This window comes from Phyllostomus hastatus, unplaced genomic scaffold, assembly GCF_019186645.2.
Source record: "Phyllostomus hastatus isolate PE091 unplaced genomic scaffold, TTU_PhHast_1.1 phas_contig_198, whole genome shotgun sequence".
Classification (NCBI taxonomy): Eukaryota; Metazoa; Chordata; class Mammalia; order Chiroptera; family Phyllostomidae; genus Phyllostomus; species Phyllostomus hastatus.
In genome coordinates, this window is record NW_025333715.1 from 5,946,821 (window position 1) to 5,965,940 (window position 19,120).

The 19,120-nt window shown below is 43.7% G+C and overlaps 1 protein-coding gene across 1 annotated transcript in view; it reads left to right on the forward strand.

The window, feature by feature from the left end:
* The window catches only part of ENTHD1 (ENTH domain containing 1), a 102,435-nt gene that overhangs the window by 46,055 nt on the left and 37,260 nt on the right, over window positions 1-19,120 (forward strand). The window contains exon 4 of the mRNA XM_045835078.1: window positions 5,188-5,311. Coding sequence (XP_045691034.1) covers window positions 5,188-5,311 — 124 coding nt within the window. The remainder of the gene's footprint in view (window positions 1-5,187; window positions 5,312-19,120) is intronic.

Genomic DNA, 19,120 nt, shown 5'->3' on the forward strand with positions numbered 1-19,120 from the left:
ATTGATAATATTCAGGGATTTTTCATGTTGGTGGAGGGATATACACTTAGGTCAATGGAACAGAATAGAGAACCAAGAAATAGACACACACAGTATGGACAACTGAGTTTTGACAAAAGAAAATCAGTTTCAACAAATGATATTAGAGCAATTGAATACTTACAGGCAAAACCATGACTCTTAAATTAAACCTTTTACAGAAGTTCACTCCAAATAGATCACAGACTTAAATGTAAAATGTAAAACTGTTAAACATTTTTTAAAAATGGAGAAAAATCTTCGGGATGTAGAGCTGGCCAAAAACACGACCCCTAAATAAGACATTATCATAATGAAAAACTTTTGCTCTGTAGTAAGATCACCTACAAACTCACAGCATAAACAGGAATAATTTGGGACAACAAAAACATAAAAGGGGGTAAAGTTCTGAATTTGCAAAGCAGGATGGAGATCAGATGCATTCAAAGAAAAAGGACTACTATATATGTGAAGCTTTCTTTTTCATAACCCTGACAGTAAAGTAACCACACACACGAAAACCCCAAACAGAGATACATAACTTTAAAAAAGAGGAAGCCGATGGAAAAAGTATGGAATACCACCGAACAAAAACAACAGACAGAAACACAAAGGAAAAGAACCAGTGGAGGTATCAGAAAACAAAAGGTAAAATGCCTATAGGAAATCCTCAGACATCAATGATTACCCTAAATGCAAATGAACTGAATTCACCAATAAGGAGGCACAGTGTAGCAGATTGGACCAAAAACTAAAACCCAACCATATGCTGTGTTCGGGAGACACATTCAGCTGCGAAGACAAAGATAGACCCACAGTGAAAGGGTGGGAAATGATTCTCCAAGAAAATAGGATCCACAGAAAAGCAGGTGTAGCCGTACTTATACCTGACAAATAGATTTCAAGATAACAAAGGTAACAAGAGGCAAAGGTGGACATTTTACAGTGGTAAAGGGGACACTACGCCAAGACACAGCACTTCTCGGTATATACGCACCCAGTCGGGGAGCACCAAATGTGCTAAAGGGAGAAACTGACAAAACCACAGTCATGGTAGGCGGCCTAAATACTCCATTGACAGCTATAGATAGGTCATTCAAATGGAAAATCAATAAAGAAATACTAGCCTTAGCCCTGGCTGCTGTGGCTCAGTGGATTGAGTGCCAGCCGGGGAACGAAAGGGTCACTGGTTTGGTTCCCAGTTGGGGCACACGCCTGAGTTGCAGGCTGGTGGGGGGTGCAGTAGGGGGCACATGAGAGGCAACCACACATTGATGTTTCTCTCCCTCTCTCCTTCCCTTTCCCTCTATCTAAAAATAAATTTTAAAAATGAAAAGACCAATGAATACAAATGCAAAAATCCTAAACAAACTAGCAAATTGAATATAAAAATGCATTTAAAAAAATCAAGTGAGGTTCATTCCAGGAGCGCAAGGGTGGTTCAGCATATACAAATCTAAAAATGTAATACACCCTGTTAACAAAACAGGTTGAAAATCATATGATCTTATTAGTAGAAGTAGAAAAAGCATTCGATAAGATATAACATCCATTTATGATTAAAATACTCAATAAAATAGGTATGAGAAGAAAGTAGTTCAACATAATAAAGGCCATATATATTAAAAACCCTCAGCTAATAACATCCTCAATAGATGAAAAACTGAAAACTTTCCTTCCAAAATCAAGAACAAGACAAGGTCGTCCACTCTCACCACTATTATTCAACATGGACCTGGAAATCCTAGCCAGAGCGATTAGGCGAAAGAAAGAAATAAAAGGCATCCAAATTAGGAATGAAGAAATAAATGTACCACTTTTTGCAGTTGATATGATTGTTTATAAAGACAACCTTGAAGACTCTACCACAAAAACTATTAGAAATAATAAACAAATACAGTAAAGTATAAAACGCAAAATCTGTGTACAAAAATCCACTGCTTTCCTATACACTAACAATGAAATTTCAGAAAAAGAAATGAAAAAAAATTCTTTTTGCAATTGCCACAAAAAGAATAAAATACCTAGGAATAACAACACAGGATGTGAAGGACCTATATACCGAAAAATACAAAGCATTATTAAAAGAGATTGAAAAAGACACAACAAAATGGAAAGATATTGTGTTTGTGGATTGGAAGAACCAACACAATTATAATGTCCATTTTACTCAAGGCAATATACAGATTTAATGCAATCCCCATCAAAACCCCAATAACAAGCCCTGGCTGGAGTAGCTGAGTGGATTGAGCGCGGGCTGCGAACCAAAGCACCGCAGGTTCGATTCCCAGTCAGGGCACATGCCTGGGAATGCCAGGTCCCCAGCAACTGCACATTGATGTTTCTCTCTCTCTCTCTTTCTCTCTCCCTTCCCTCTCTAAAAATAAATAAGTAAAATCTTTTAAAAAAATTTTTAAAAAAACAATAACATTTATTAAAGAAACAGAACAAAATATCATCAGATTTGTATAGAGCTACAAAGACTCCAAATGGCTAAAGCAATCCCAGAAAGAGAAGAAAGCTGAAAGTATCACACTATCTGACTTCAAATTAGATAACCAAGCAATGATAATCAAAAAAGCATTGTATTGGCAGAAAAGCAAACACACAGACAATGGAACAGAATTGAGAGCCCAGAAATAAAAACACACGTATATGAGCAAATAATTTTTCACAAAGGAGCAAAAAAACACAATGGAGAAGAGAAAGCCTCTTCAACAAATGGTTCTGGGAAAACTGGAGAGCCACATGCAAAAGAATGAAACTAGACCACAATTCGTCCCCACGTACAAAAATTAATTCACAGTGGGTTAAAGAGCTAATATAAGACCTGAAACAACAAATTACACTGAAGAAAACATAGTTACTAAACTTACGGGCCTTGGTCTTAGAGAAGATTCTATGAATTTGACCCCTAATGCAAGGGAAGTAAAGGCGAAAATAAATTAAGGGGATTATACCTAAAAAGCTTCTGCACAACAAAAGAAACTGACAATGAAGCAAAAAGGCAACAACCTAATGGGAGAAGATATTTGCAAACAACAGCTCTGACAAGGGCTTAATATCCAAAATATATAAAGAACACATACAATACAACAACCCCAAACAACAATCAGTGTGTCTTACATCTATACCATGGATACTAATTGGCAATAAAAAAGAACTAAGTATTTATATACACAAAAACTTAGATGAATCCCCAGGAATTATGGCAGGCTAAAATAAAAAAAAAAGCCAGTCCCAAAAGTTTATATCCTATATGAATCCATTTATATAACATTCCTCAAATGTCAAAGTCAGAGAAACGGAGAACAGATTGGGAGTTGTGGGGGAAGGGTCTGGTGATAAAAAGGCATCAGGAAGGGTCCTTCTGGTGATGGAAATGTTCTGTATCTTGACCACATCAATGTCAACGTCTGGGATATAATATTGTACTCTAATTTTGCAACATTTTACCAGGGAAACAGTAAAGGATACACAGGCTCTCACTATTGTTTTTTACAACTGAATATGAACCTACAGTGATTTCAAAATTAAAGATGAGCTATAAAAAGTGGCAAATCACTTGGTTTGGCAGTTTCTAATGACATTTAAAATAAATTTATCCTATGACCTAGCCATTCTTCTCCTGTGTAATATTCAGGAGTAATGAGTGCATTTGTCCACAAAAAGATTTGTGCAAGAATGTTCATAGTAGTTTTATTCTTAATAGCTAAAATTTGGAAATAACCCAAATGCCCATATGCAGGCGAATGGATTAAAAATATGATATATTCCCCTGGCTGGGTGGTTCAGTTGGTTGGAGCATTGTTCTGCACACCAAAATGTTGGGGTTTGATTCCTGGTCAGGTCACATACCTTGGTTGCGGGTTTGATCCCCAGTTAGGGTGTGTACAGGAAGCAACCGATCAATGTCTCTCAATGTCTCTCTCTCTCTCTCTCTCTCTCTCTCTCTCTCTCTCTCTCTCTCTCAAAAATACCTTATTGTACTATACTCAGCTGTCTTCTTGTGATGCTGTGAGATGAGGCAGTGCCTCCATGATGAGATGCAGTGGGCTGACATAGGCATTGTGATGTACCATTAGGCTGCTATTAGAGTTACTTGAGGCCCTGGCTGGTGTAGCTCAGTGGATTGAGCTCAGACTGTGAACCAAAGGGTCACCGGTTCAATTCCCAGTCAGGGCACGTGCCTGGGTTACGGGCCAGGTCCCCAGTGGGGGCATATGAGAGGCAACCATACACTGATGTTTCTTTCCCTCTCTGCCACCCTTTCTAAGAATAAATAAATAAAATTTTAAAAAAGAGTTACTTGAACATACAACACTGTGATACCAGTGTGTCTACAGTCACACTGACCAAGAAGACAGCTACTAAGTGACTAGGAGGTCAGCAACATATACGGCATGGATATGGTGGACAGAGGGAGGGTCCAGGTTCAGGGTCAGACAGCAGGACAGCACAAGATTTCATCACGCTACTCAGAATGGCACACCATTTAAAACTTATGAGTTGTTTATTTCTGGAATTTTTATCGAATATTTTTGGAGCATGGTTGACTGTGGGTAACAGAAACCATACAAAGTGAAACCACAGATAAGGAGGGACTACTTGCTCGCAAAATATGGATGAATCTCACAACCATTGTGGTAAGCAATGGGAATCAGAAACAAAAGAATACATAGTGCATGGTTACATTTATATGAAGTTAAGAACAGGCAAACTCATCAATGGTGATAGAAGACAGACTTCTGTTTACTAGTGATGGGGGGATGGATCAGTTGGAAAGGAACTTGAGGGAAACCTCTGGAGTGAAGGAAATGTGGTTATACAGATATACACACAAAGTTAAAAGTTACTGAGCTCTGTACTTAAGGTTCATACATTTACTCCATATTAATTATACTCTAATAAAAAGAATTCCCATTCATGGGGGAAAAAGCCGTATCAACCCACCCCACTGTATAGACTTTATTTGGATCACCCAATACTCAGTGGACACCAAGTGTGTAGATAACTTACATGTGAATTCTTTCAGTCAAAATGTGTCCATACACATTCTGCGTATAATGCCTATAGATTGTATCTCCATAAATTGTCCATCCATTGTAACAAACTGAGGCAATGTGATTTACTTTCTCAACTTTAATGTGCTCTCTTGTTTTCTCTGAGGACCTGATGTTATTTTATGAGGACGATCCAAAGCCGCCTTTGCTGACAGTCCCTCCAGCCACTGCGTCGTCAACAACGTGGCTGTCAGAAGGGCAAGCAGAAGTGTGTAACCTCTGGGACACGGGTAAGTCGGTTAGAGAGTAGGCAGTTCGCTCAGAAACGTGGATAAAGAGACACCGGGCAGGAATTTTTTTTTTCATCTGGTTTTATTCTGTATAATATAGCAACAATGGCTTTAATTTAACTTCGATAACAAGGGACAGGACTAGCATGAGCAAATGCCTCCCACATGCCATTCTATAATCTGATTTTATCATTTGTTTCCATATGTTTTTTCTCTTTTTTCCTTCTTTTGTTTAAAAAATTATTGGCTACAAACCTTAAAGCTTTTACAAATGGTTAAGAGCAGAAAAATTAATTTTAGTCCCTTTTCTCATTTCTATTAACTTCTCTTTGCTAAAGAGTTTACATTATGACATTTTTCAGAAGCAAGCATTGGATGAAAAAGCCAGATGCATGGCGTCCCACAAATTGGTTAAGCGCCTCTTGCATAGTTAACGTAGGAGAAAGACATGGTATAAAACTGTACAAAACCGGCCTCCAGGCAGTCACACTGTGAAATCCCAGCTGGGCCCTACTGCTGCTGCAGATCTGACTGAGTCACTGTTGAGCCGCTCTGTCCTCCATGAACTCGTGATTTTCAGTACATTCTTCCTCTCGGACGTCTCAGAAAACAGGGTGAAAGGTCTGCCAAGAGGAGAAGGAACTTCTTCATTAATGCTTTTCACCCCCCAACGCATGTCCACTCTTACACTCGCCCCGGTGTCTGTCCCCATGTCATGGAGGTGGCTCCTCCCGTTCTGGGCTCCCCCCTCTCACCGTCGGACCACGTGCCTCCTTTCCCCCGTAAGTAGATCCCCAACATCCAACATATAAAAACTGCCACTTATTAGTAGATTTATTTTACAGGTTCACGTTTATACAGTTTTCTTATTAAACGAGTCGTGAGAATGATGAGGCTATTGTAACAGACACAAAAACAGGAGGCTGCCGGTCATGGTGATACTTGCGGCACAAGGTATGGCGGTATTCACACGGGTGATTCGTTATGAGTGGTCACAGTTTTGCAGACAGCTTGCTGTGTACCCTTAGAATACACTTGATGTAAACTGCACCAGATCCAGAACCTTGACACAAGAGCCCTAAGGACACATATTTGCATTCTAATAACCCCACCCCGCACATTTCCCTCACCCCAACATTTTTTTAATAGACTTTATTTTTTAAGAGCAGTTTTAGGCCCACAGCAACACTGAGCAGAAGGTACAGAGATTTCCCCCACACACACGCTGCCTCCAAAGGAGCACAGCTCCCCCCTCCACTACAAACACACCACATGGGGGTGGGGCCTGCGCTGCAGTCCGTGAGCCTACAGCCCTGCCTTAATGCTTCATTGTCCCCCGGAGCCCATAGTTTACATTCGGGTTCACTCTTGGTGTTGCATATTCTCTGGGTTTGACAAGCGTGTGGCAACATGTATCCACCATTGTGGTATCACGTAGAGAAGTTTGGCCGTAAAGATCCTCTTCTCCCTCCCCTTCCACCGCCCCTCCCCCAGCAACCACTGATGTTTTTAACTGTCTCTGTACTTCTGTCTTTTCCAGAAAGTCATCTAGTTGCCATCCTACAGTGTGTAGGCTTTTCAGATTGTCTTCTTTCACTGATGTGTTGGGTTTCCTTCGTGTCTTTTTGTGGCTTGATAGCCCCTTTCTTTTTAGCGGTGAGTAGGATTTACTAGGGGCTTATCCATCTACCTACTGGAGACCATCATGGTTGTGTCCAAGTTTCGGCAATTAAAGATAAAGCTGCTATACATATCCACGTGCAGGTTGTGTGGCCGTGTTTCCCTTTGCCGGCATTTTAGTGCAAGTGAAATCGAGTATAAATGGGCATCAGAGGCAGTCCTTAAGAGGAAAAAACGTCACAAAACGTGTCGCACAAGGGATGGTTCCACCATTTTTCTTGGGTAGGGCTCATTTTCATCGGAGAAGCTTTTCCTACTTCTAAGTTGGTCTTTTCTCGAATCTTTCCTTTACACCGATCTCAGAGAGCGCTTTCTAAAATGCAGACCTTAGCGTTTCACTTCTCACCTTAAAAACTCTCAGCGGTTCTCCCCTGCCAATAGGATGTTTATTGTGCTTGCCACGCAAGACTTTCCACAGTCTGGTCCCAGGCAGCCCTCTGGCCCCCTGGCCCAGTAACTGGCAACACTCACAGCGCTCTGTGGCTTCCTGCCAGGCGCGCAGCGCAGTTGCTGCTTCTCAGAATGTCTCGGTATCAGTTCCTCCAGTTGTGTAACACATCGCTCTGAAACTCCGAGGTGTAAAATAATCACTTATTCTGCTCATAGACTCTCGGGGTCAGGAATCAGGACAGGGCACAGTGCGGATGACTTATCTCTGCTCCGCGACACGCGCGTTTGGGCCCCAGCCTGCGGCCGCAAAGGCTGGGGACTGCGTTCAGCACCCGCGGCCCAGTCCCTCCTGGATCTGGGAGTGGAGGCGCACCGTTGGCCTGGGGCCTCGGCTTCTCGCCGCGTGGGCCGGTGTGGGTTTTCTCACAGCACACCGCACGGTGGCTGCGTCCCAAGGGTGGGCGAGCATCCTGTGAAAAAAAAAAAAGGACCAGGCAGAAGCTGAATAATCTGGAAAGTCATGCTGTGATACTCCCCCGCGCACGCGCCCGGTTCATCGAGGCCATTACAAAGGTTCCCGCCAGTTCAGGGGGAGGGGACGCAGACTCCCACCCCTTCACCTGCGGGAGTGGCGGGATCGCGTAGGAAGAAAAGCATGTGGGACGGGATGTGTGTGTGTGGACTCGCCTTTGACAAGCACGGCCTGCCGCCGCCCACCCCCACAGTAGGGGGGCGCGACAGTGTCCGGTCCAGCCGGCAAGGCCCAGCTCGAACCTCCCGGCTGCTGCGGAGTCTCTGCACACGGATTCTCTCCTTTTGCTGGGCTCCCACGGGACTCTGTCCCTACCCCTAGTGTGGCATTCGTGGCTTTGTATCATCATTATCGTGTAAGTTTTATTTATTTCTAATTCACATAAGTAATAAGTGAGCATACTGATATTAAAAAACTCAAACAATATAGAGTTAAAATCCCCCCTCCACTGTTCCATACCTTTGACACAGGCCCCAGAGTTAACTTTTATATTAGCTTCTCAGTTACTCCAGACTTTTCTGTGTGTATTTGTGTACGTACATGTATCTTTAGAAGTATGTAGGAATGACTTTATGTTCTTTTAGAACATTTTTCTGTATTTTTTATGAGACTTTTTTAATAATATCACTAAACAGTCCTTCAGTGTACATCAATATTTAGAGATTTACCATAGTTTTTTTAACCGTTGCATTGCCTGGATATTCTAGTTTATTTCCCTGCTGATAAACACGTTGGTGGTTTATATTTTTCACTATTACAAATAATGTTTCAGTGAGTATCTTTGTGCACATACGTGCGTGTTTCTTAAGGGTAGATTCTTAGAAATGGAACCCCTGGGTCAGAATGGATGCCCGTTCTCATTTTAATTAGTATCAGTACCAGCTTGTACTGGCTTGCACGGGAGTACACGAGAGGACTACTCACACTTACCAGCAACACCTGATATTTTTCAAGTTTTAACTTTTCATTTCTTAGATAAAGGTTACACTGCATAGTAGGTACAATATGCACTTTTTCCAGGCGTTCATTTCTATTTCCTCTTCTGTGGGTTGCCTGTTTATGTCACTAACCTGGTTTTCCTTTGGACTGTGTGTTGTTTATTTAAGTTGATTTTGTAGCATTTTTGTATAGGTGTGACTGACCCTTTTTGTTATTTATGTTGCAAATATCATCTTAACAGTCCGTCTTTAAACTTCCTTTATAGAAAGTTTTTTTGTTTTGTTTTTTGGTGTCTTTATAGAAGTTTTGTGTTTCATATAGTCATATTTTTTCATATAATCATATTTATTCCTCATTTTCTTCTGAAGATTGGCATCTCATGTGTTTTTAAGAAGTCCTCTTCTACACCCGGCTCGTAGTGCACAGTCACCCATATGTTCGAGTTCTTTAACGCTTCTGGACTTAAAGCATTTGTGGATGCTTTTAGAGAGGGCAGTGGGCATCCAGTTGTTCCGAAGACATTCCTTGACTGGTTCATTCTTCTCTTCTGTTTTTAAGTGAGTCTTTAAGCCGTGCCAAGCGGTGTCTGTTTAACAACTCTGTCCTGTCCCATTGATCCATTTTTCTATTCCTGGCCTATTTAATTTTTTGTAGCTATTATAATAACATGCCATAGTATAAGTGTATCCTGTTTTATTTAACCAGTATTAGGTTGATGGTTACTGGAGTTATTTCCAGGTTTTTACCATATAGATAATGATAAAATGACAGCTTTCTTCTCTCGCAAATTAAGTAGGCTTTTTATTTATATGTTTCCACAATTTGAAGCAGATTCTAAAATAAATCACTCTGAATTTCTTTGGGTAAATTCTGTCCATCTCACTAACTTAGCCTGTCAACAGATGGTTCTAATTTCCATGTGATAATTTTGGCAACTTCAGCCCAAGGCAAAAATAAAGTAGGAAAGTCACATGGGCACAGCACCCTCAGCCCTCCTCTCCCACCTGCCTCCCCCCTGCTCAGAGTCACGGGGGGTCGGGGGTCGGGGGTCGCTGCTCACACGCTGGCCTGCGCTGGGGAGCACTCGCACCCTCCCCAGCACTCGACCTTTGCACCCCTGTCCCCCCTCCTTCCCTCCCCCTCCTGAGTGACAACGCTCCTGAATTTTGTGCTCAGCTTTTCTTTATGGTTTCACTACATATGTTTATGCTCTGAACAATACATTACGTGTTCACTTGACAGGCTTTTAAACTTTTTCTAAACAGAGTCCTTTGGAATTTATTTTTCTGCGATCTCTTAATCGCTCAGTAACACATTCTTAAGGTTCCTCTGCGTGTACATGGTTGTCAGTTGTTTTCACAGCTGTAGAGTACAATATCTCCTTGTGTACCTATATTAGAATATATTTGTGCATTCTACACTAGAACACTGCCCCCAGCGCGGTGTCTCAAGGGTTTTGTGTTGTAAGCAGTGCCTTCTATGAACGTGTTTGTACGAGGCTCCTGGTTGCCACAGTCAAGCGTTTCACGGGGGCATATATTTCAGAGTGAGACTGCTGATGATTCAATATGAACCTCTTTAAATTTACTGGATAAGGTCAAATGGTTTTCCAAAGTTTTGGTGGCTTCTTCTCCTCACCAACGCTTTAGGTTGTCATTTTTGAAGAAAAAAAAATCACCAATCTGATGGGTGAGGATTGGTATCTCATTTGTTTTAAAACATATTTGATAATAATTAGATTCAACATCTTTTCAAATGTGTGTGGCACATTCATTATCTCCTCGCCTGTGACGTGTCTGTTCATGTCTGTTGGCGATTTTTCTGTCTGGTCGTTTGTCTCTTTCTTGACTGGTCTGGAGGAGCGCTCTGTCTGTTCTGGAGGCTCGCCTTTCATTTTCTAAATTCATTTTTCCAGCTCATGACTTCTCTTTGCACTTTGTAAAGGGTCTTTGGACAACAGGAGTTCTCAGTATTAATGAGGTAGAATGTTAGTCCTGTGGTTTGTACTTCTTGTATCTAGTTATTTTTAAAAATTCTTCATTGTCTCAAGACTACGGCGAGATGTCTACATAAGTTAAAATTGTTGTAGGTTCGCTTTCCACCATGAAAAGTTTCATGCAGCTGGAATGGGTGTTGTGTATGGCGGAAGCCGGAGTCTAATTTTACTTCTAAATGGATATCCAGCTGTCCCAGCATCACTTTATTGAAAAGTCTGTTCTTTCCCCACCATTTGTATCCTAAAGCGAGTTTATACATATGCATGGATTCGTTTCTGGGCTCTCTGTTCTGTAAGTAGTTTGTTTATCACTGCGCCAACACAGTTTTAATCACTCTACCTTTGTAATAACTCTTGATGACTTTTCCTTCATCGGGAGTGTTTTGTTTATTTTTTACTTTTTGCTTTCCTACAAAAATAGTTTGTCAAGTTCCTTGGGAGGAAAAAAAAACCCGTTACAGTTTTGATTGGCTCTGTCAATCCTCAAATTAATTTGGAGCAGTGACATTTTTACAATAGCAAATTATTCTATTCATGTAAGTCTTCTTTATTTTTTTAAAGGTTTTATTTATTTATTTTTAGGGAGGGAAGGGAGGGAGAGAGAGAGAGAAACATCAATGTGCAGTTGCTGGGGGCTGTGGCCTGCAACCCAGGCATGTGCCCTGACTGGGAATCGAACCTACGATGCTTGGTTTGCGGCCTGCACTCAATCCACTGAGCTACGCCAGCCAGGGTTATTCATGTAAGTCTTCTTTAATGTATTATATTTTATAGTTTTCTCCACACAAGTCTTATATAGCTTTTGATAGATTTAGTCCTGGGTACTTTATGTATTTTTGTGCTACTGTAAAAAGTATCATTCTATAAATTATAGTTTCTAGGTGTTGATGGTGAAAATGAATGATATTAATTTTTGTATATTACATAACTAGCAACCTTGCTCAGTTAACTCTTACCAATTGTTCTAATTTACTTGTAGATTCTGCTGGGTTTCTTATGTTGAAAATCACATCATCTGTGAATGATGGCAGGGTCATTTCTCTGTTAGTAAACCCTGTACTGTGTTTTCTTACCTAACCAGGTGGGTACGCCTCTCAGACAGGGTAGGATAAAAAGTGTGATCGTGGGCTTCCTATACTTAGTCTGTCTCTGAAATAAAATGATTTCACCATTTGCCATCAAAACAAGCTTATTGTGTGTATTTCTGCAAACCTCTATTCCTCGCTTAATGCTTTTATCGTGAATGGATGTTGAATCTCTCCATGTTCAGCATCTACATTAATGGTTATAGGTGTTTCTTCTTTGAGCGGTTAGTTTTGTAAAACAACCTTGAATTCCTGGAATAAACCCAATTTGGCCATGATATATAATTTTTCATATGTATTGCTGAGTTTGAGTTGCTAATGTTTTGTTTAGGAGTTTTGCATCTATTTAAGTAAAATGCTCCAAAATAGCCTTTTCTCACATTCTTCTTGTCATGTTTTGACACTGAAGTTTTGCTAGATTCATAAAAAGAGCTGGAAAGTATGTTCTCTGGAAGAGTGTGGGTAGGGCTGTTCGCGCGATAATGAGGAAATAGATAAGGCGCTCTGTGAGTTCCCTGACGGTGACGCTGGTGGAGGGCCGCAGGCAGGGCAGGCAGCTCTGGGCCCTTCAGAACGGAGGGGCCCGATCTAATCAACCCGATACCAGCTTCCTGGCTGTGTGCCCTGGAAAACGGTGCTGTGCTAGGGATGTAACATTAACCTCTACTTCTGGCAGGCTGGACATCAGCAGGTGTGGTAGCCAGGTCACCTTGATGAGAACAAGTTCATGTTGTCACGCCCATGCACAACCTCCATCCCTGGAACATGACCACACCTGTTGAACAGTCACTAGAGTGACTAGGGGAAGAGGGGGATTGAGGGCCTTTAAACAGCGCATCTCGCCCACCTGACTTGTGAGAGCCTCTTCCACAGTGAATGGCCCCTTGCAGGCCTTTATATAGGACATGAATACCTTCACACAGTGTACACATATAGTCTGAGAGGTCCATCCACATATTTCTTTGTCACCGGCCTTCCAGTCTTATTCTTTCCAAGTCCCTGAGTGCGCCCATCAGCCACTGTCTGTGAACTGCTTCTCACCTCCTGCATGAAGGATGCATCCAGATGCACTGTGTGCAGGTCTACTTGGGGGGATTCTCCTGCTGTCTTTCAGGGGCACTTCTTCTTTTTAAGTTTATTTTATTGATTATGCTATTACAGTTGTCCCATTTTTTTCTCCCCTTTATCCCCCTCTGCCCTGCACTTCCCTCCCTCCAGGATCCACCCCCACCCTTAGTTCATGTCCATGGGCTGTACATATAAGTTCTTTGGCTGCTCCATTTCCTATACAATTCTTAACCTCCCTGTGTCTATTTTGCGCCTACCCATTATGCTTCTTATTCCCTGTACATTTCCCCCATTCTCCTCCTCCCCACTGGTAACCCTCCATGTGATCTCCATTTTTGTGATTCTGTTCCTATTCTAGTTGTTTGCTTAGTTTTTGTTTTTTTTTTTTAGGTTCAGTTGTTGATAGTTGTGAGTTTGTTGTCATTTTGCTGTTCATTGTTTTGATCTTCTTTTTCTAAGAAGATAAGTCCCTTTAACATTTCATATAATAAGGGCTTGGTGATGATGAACTCCTTTAACTTGACCTTTTCCGGGGAGCACTTAATCTTCCCTTTCATTCTCAGTGATAGCTTTGCTGCATAGAGTAATCTTGGATGTAGGTCCTTGCCTACATGACTTAATACTTCTTTCCAGCCTCTTCTTGCCTGCAAGGTCTCTTTTAAGAAATCAGCTGACAGTCTTACAGGAAGTCCTTTGTAAGTAACTGTCTCCTTTTCTCTTGCTGCTTTTAAGATTCTCTCCTTATCTTTAATCTTGGGTAACTTAATTATGATGTGCCTTGGTGTATTTCTTCTTGGATCCAACTTCTTTGGGACTCTCTGAGCTTCCTGTACTTATATGTGTAGTTCTTTTGCCAGATTGGCAAAGTTTTCCTTCATTATTTGTTCAATTTCTTGCTTTTCCTCTCCTCCTCCTGGCACTCAGGGGCACTTCTGAGTAGGGCTATAGTTAAGCAGTTATCCATTCTGGCTAGTGCTGGCAAACCTTTGCAGACTCATAGGTAAACCAAACCTGTACTTGTTCCTCTTAACAGTCAGTTCTTCAGGGAGCTACAGGTGTAGGCTGAGGGGGAGGCAGCAAGAGAGTGGGAACAGGTTCCAGGGAGTCTGAGCCACTGCTCGTATGGTTTACATGGATCTTCTGGACCGGCTTGATCTGGTCTCATCTATGTCATTTTGATTTTACAATGGAAAGCTGCCGTTCACGTCTAATTTTATGTTTTGTGGCCTTAGGTAATACCCTTTACATTATGGCTACATAGTTCTTTGGTGTCCTTTGGGGTCGACAAAAGAAGACATGGCCTTACTCCAGAGCCCCAGAGGCCAGCTTTGTGATTTCCCTACTGGAGCCCATGAGAGGCTGCCTTTAGCATCAATCTCTGCCTAAGGCATTTGCATTGGTTCTGGGTTCCACTGCCAGGGAGCTTAGACGGTGGCCTGGGCCTGCTGCACAACCTTTCCTGGCTTTGACTTGCACTCAGAGCTGAGTGATCAGAGCGGAATACCCAAGTGTGATATACATTGCCTCTGATATATAAAAAGGCCATGATGACTGTGAGTTTTTCTTTGTGTTAGGCAGTTTGAGGTACAAAAACTTGCCTTTCACTTTAAGAGGAGATATCCCGACGTGCTCCAGACCGCTATATAAACATTGCCCAGGAGTGGCAAGCCCTTGAACTTTCCCAGGACTTAACCACCCACCGTCTGCATGTCGGTAGTCCAAGAGTGCTTGTTGCTCCCTGCTTAATAAGTCCAGTTAGCACTGTATCGTCCACGTAGTGGACCAGTGCCAAAGGACCAGGGGCAGCAAGACAATCCAGGTTTCTCTCTCAATAGAGCAGAGCTGACATAGCTGCGAGGCAAGACAGTGAAGGCAACACAGCTAGACTGTGTCCCAGCCACGTGAAGGCTGACTGACTCTGATCATCTTTATTAATAGAGATCTGAAAAAACACTTCTAGGCTGAGAGCTGTACACGACATGCCAGGGGCGGTGTTGATTTGCCCTACGGAGGACTCCACAGCTGGAACTGCAGCCATGACTGGCATCGCCACCCGATCATGTTCGCGACCGTCTACAGTCGCTCTCCACAGCCCATCTGGCTCTTCGGAAAAGCGGGTGGGCTAGGGATGTGAGAAGAACCAAGTCTTTGATGGCGGCAGTAATCTCTGCTGTTTCCCCTGGAAGATTCTTGGGGACGTGCGGGGGTGTAATCCTTGGTGCTTCTGCCTGGCCCTTCTAACCGGAATAGCCTGAACTCCATGGCCCTGCAACTGATGTGGGGATTCCGCCAGTCGCCAGGTGTATCTATTCCCATGATAGGTCCTGAGACCATGGAAATGACCACAGGTAGGGCTGTGGTTTTCTGGGCCCACTGTGAGACAGGGCCTGGGCTGCGACTTCATGTGTCCCCTGATTTCAGTAGATGTCTACTCAGTGGACCACAGTGCAGTCGCTGGCTCTCCAGAGATTAGCATCAGTTAAGAGCCAGCATCTAACAAGACCTGGAAGTCCTGTGGATTTCCCTTTCCAAGTACAGTTGTTGCAAATGGCTCCAGGTGCCGCTCAGGAAGGCTCAGCAGGAGATGGGCTATGTACACCTGTGGTGGCATTTCAGGGTTCTTCCTCGAACAGCTCTGACCTTCCCCTCGGTCAAGAGATTCTGGCTGGGAGAAGCAGCTTGGGTTTCGGGGCTGGGTAAGAGGCCACGAGCCCCACCACGATGACAGTAGTTACGTCTTCCTCCTCTGTATGCCAGGCAGCACTCCGTAGGCTGCTCATCCATTTCCTGTAGATCTCGTGATTCACTAACCATTACCATACATGCCTGAAATTTTTAAAAAATCTGATATCTTTGCCTCCCTGTGGCCTACCATGGTTATGGGGCCTAGCCTGTCTCCAAGAGGTAAGCACTACCATCCGTCTCCTCCCACTCGAGGATGCCACTATTTCTATGAAGATCAGGGGACATAATTCCACCGCATCATCCCTGTGGTCCTCCTCAGCCTACAGGTGACGACCACCACACACCTCTTCAGTGGTGCTGGCACCCCGTCACTGTATGGTTTTGGATGCCTTGGTGAAAGGAGTGTCCTCCAAGGCAATTAGGAGGTGGCCGAGCACGTTGTATGTAACAGATTCACCCCACGGTCCCGTCTCAGGAGCCTCTAAGCTTCCTTTACAGCGTGCCAGAGGAGTGCCTTTTGTCCTGAAGGTCACTCCTGAGTCCCGTACACACAGTGCTCTGTCACGTTCTTGCCCCCTGTCTGTCTCTCCCTGCCCTCTTTTCAGGCCCTTCTGCTGTGTCGCAGTCTCGGGAGGCTTTCCTGAGCATTTTAGCACAAACTGGACCCCCCCACCACCACCACCACTGGCACTCCCTACCCCTCTTCTCTGCTTTGTCTTCTCTGTAGCTCGTACCGTCACCTAACATGTGAGTCTATCGGTTTGGTGAGCGGATAGTCCCGGGGTTCCCCAGAACACCCGCAGGTATCGGAGTGAACCTGCAGTCAGCGCAGCAGGGACTCTGGGCGGTGCGCGCTGCCACTTGTGGGTATGGGCAGCGCCTTCCTAGCGGTTGCTTTGAGCTTTGAGTGTTGCTCACAAATTGGGAGCTTCGCACTGAGGTCTTCGCTTGGAGGGAAGCAGCTGTGTGCTTTCCCACCGCCCCGAGTAGTGTTTGTACCCATCACCAGAGCACCGCGAAGCGTTTTTCACATCATGGAACTGATTACAGGACTTAGGGAGCTTATCGATATAGTGACTGTGTATTATTACATGGCTGGTATTAAGAAAGCTAATGAAAACCTTTTCTAACTTAATTTTTCCTCCTTTTTACTTCAAAAATATGGGAAACATGACCTATGCATGAAAAATAGACGTAGATAAAACTGTTACAGGCTTACATTGAAATGAATGAATAGAACAAAGTCACGGTAATTTGCAGAACTCGGTTAAACAATGGAAAGATCGGAAGAACGGACAGTAACTACATTTAAAAATGCCACCTGTTATTTTTCATGCAGTGGCCAACTTGTTTCATCATTGTGATGATAAGAAAAATTAAGAAATGCTGGTTTTTAAAAATTATTTATGAATTTTAGGTCAAGAAGCCATCCAACATAAATCCTTCAGTACATTACTAACAAGTGTATATTATAAAAAGCCATATAACCCTTCTGACATTTTGAATTAAGAGAATCAAGCTTAATCTGAACTAAGGTGACAGGTGCTTTGTCAAAATTACTGTGATTTCTCAGGCGTGTAAGTCCCAAGATGACTTTATTTGTGTAAAACAAATGGCTGTGCATCTGTTTCCAAGAGTGAGTAAATTACTCATCCTGCAGAACTTTACTGACACCTACTATGTGCCGGGCGCTGTACTACTGGCTAGATACCCAAAGATGAACAAGACACGGGCCTTTCTGCGGCTTCCAGCGGTCTAATGAGACCTGATGGGATCTGACCAGACAGAGGAGGTGAGTGCTAGGACCCGGGAGGGCGCCCGGCCCTGCCTCAGATGGCAGGGAAGGCTTTCTGGAGAAAGTGACCTCCAAATCAGAGCCTGAAGGGTAGGTAATGATAAGTGGTCAGCACATACTCTGCACGCTGGGTGTAGTTGTAAGCGTTTTACTTCATTTAATCTCTGTAACAATCTCATAACATAAATGAGGAAAATCTACACGGTTTAAATAACTTGTCTGAGGCGACAGAGCTAGGAAATGTCAGAGTCAGGATGTAGATCAAAAGGGTCTCCCCCGCCCCTGAGCCTCTGCCAGTGTGTTTCAAACCAGCAGACTGCGACCCGGTCAGAGAAGCCTCTTCCTCGTGACCCAGCGCGCTCGCTCACACCCGCGCCCGCAGCAGCCACCTCGCAGACCGAACAGCGCTCGGGGCTGTGCTCCGCCATCCCGGACGGCTTTACCTTCGGAAAAAGCGCTGAGTGGCAGCCGCAACACTGACTTCCCAGCCCACTGAAGGGTCACAACCCGCACTGTGAAAAGCAGTTCACCACACGACTTTCTCTATGCCACAGGATGAACTCGACCGAGCGAGGAGGGGAGACAATGCCTTAGGCGGACTGAGCAGGGTGTGATGTGAGCCCAGGCAGCGGGAGGGAGTTGGGCAGGCCGGCGGAACTGAGAGGAACTCAGCAGGGCCGTGGGGTTAAGTGGGTAGCAGGGAAGGGGCCAGGTGAGGCCAGCAAGGTACACGAAGTCGTATCAGTAAAGGTGACCACGTAATCTATTGTCCAAACCAAGACATCTTTGAAGTACAAGGGGCAACAGTCCGTGATGACGCCAGGAATACAGATGTCAACACGGAGCTTCCTAGGCAGAGCGGCATGACTGTGGCCTGAACGTTTGTGTTCCCCTCAAACTCGTGTATTGAAAACCTAACACCCAAGGGGATGGTGTTAGGAGGCGGGGCCTTTGGGAGGTGATTAGGTCACAAGGAAGGAACCCCCATGAATGGAATTAGTGATTTGCCAAAAGAGACCCCAGAGAGCTCCCTGGCCCCTTCCGCCACGCGGGTCCGTGGTAAGAAGCCAGCAGTCTGAGGCTGGGAAGAAGGCCTTCCCCAGAGCCCGACTGTTGTCATCGCCCTGATCTTGGACTTCAGCCTCCAGAACCGTGAGAAACCAGTTGTTGTTTATAAGCTACCCAGTCTGCGGTATTTTGCTACAGAAGCCCTTATGGACTAAGCCAGACCTGTGTTTGCCCGGTCTCTCCAGCACTGGTTATTTCTTATCTCTTCGGTCACAGCCATCCTAGCAGGCCTGAGGTGCTACCTCGTCGGGTGCTGGTTTGCACGTCCCTGGTGATCAGTGAGGCTGGGCACCTTTGCAGGCACCTGTTGGCCATCTTTCGTCTTCTCTGGAACAACGTCTGTTTGGATCCTCTGCCTGTGTTTGAAATCAGACTGTTTGGTTTTTCGATATTGACTTACATGAGTTCTTTATATATTTTGGATATTAAGCCTTTTCAGATATATGCTTTGTAATGTTTTCCCATTCAGTAGGTTGACTTTTTGTTTTGTTGGTGATTTCCTTTGCCGTGCAGAAGATTTTTAGTTTGATGTAGTCCCAAGTTGTTTATTTTTGCTTTTATTGTCTTTGCT